Consider the following 716-nt stretch of genomic DNA (forward strand, 5'->3'; position numbering starts at 1 on the left):
ATGTCCTTGGAAGTGGGACTTCCTTGGGAATGATCAGTCTCCAAACACTTAACCTCGCCAATAATAAGATTTCACGGATATCGGATTCAGCATTTCATCATCTTGAAAACCTTGCGTATTTGTTCCTTGAAGGTAACAACTTAACACTTGTGCCATCAAATGCTATTGGAAGGCTCAAAAATCTTGAAAGACTTTCTTTGTCTCACAATCCCATTGGATCGATACATCCTTTTGCATTTAAAGGGCTTAACAAGCTTAGATATCTGTCTTTGAAAAACGTAAAGCTAAAATGTATTGCTGTAAATGGATTTTTTGGATTAAACAACCTTAGCCAGTTAATCTTAAGTTATAATGATTTAGAAAATATAGATTCCAGCACTTTTACTTTATTGAACAATTTAATGTATCTGCAGCTAGACAGAAATAAAATAACCAGTATTGGCAATGGTACCTTTGAAAAAATGGGACAGTCACTTCAAATACTCAGTTTAGCGTTTAATAATATTACAGAGTTACAACCTGAAGTGCTCAAGCCCTTAGTGTCTTTAACTCACCTACAAGTAAATTCTAATCCTTGGAACTGCCGCTGCAAAACGCTTGGGTTACTTAATTGGCTAGCGTCGTCTCCTGTTTCTGTAAAAATCCATCGTCAGAATCCCCTGAGTATGCGTGGCAGACCTTTGCATTGCAGTAAGCGGACTCGGTTTGCAAACTGC

General features: G+C 37.4%; 1 protein-coding gene across 1 annotated transcript; it reads left to right on the plus strand.

Annotated features, from left to right (window-relative positions):
• Positions 1–5: 5 nt before the first annotated feature.
• LRRC70 (leucine rich repeat containing 70) lies at positions 6–690 on the plus strand (the record flags this gene model as incomplete). The annotated part of the gene is made up of 1 exon (XM_009326960.1): positions 6–690. A coding segment is annotated over one exon (685 nt), but the record flags the coding sequence as incomplete, so codon positions are not given.
• Between the last annotated feature and the right edge of the window lie 26 nt (positions 691–716).

This window comes from Pygoscelis adeliae, unplaced genomic scaffold (genome assembly GCF_000699105.1).
Source record: "Pygoscelis adeliae isolate BGI_AS28 unplaced genomic scaffold, ASM69910v1 C10351307, whole genome shotgun sequence".
NCBI classification, from domain to species: Eukaryota; Metazoa; Chordata; class Aves; order Sphenisciformes; family Spheniscidae; genus Pygoscelis; species Pygoscelis adeliae.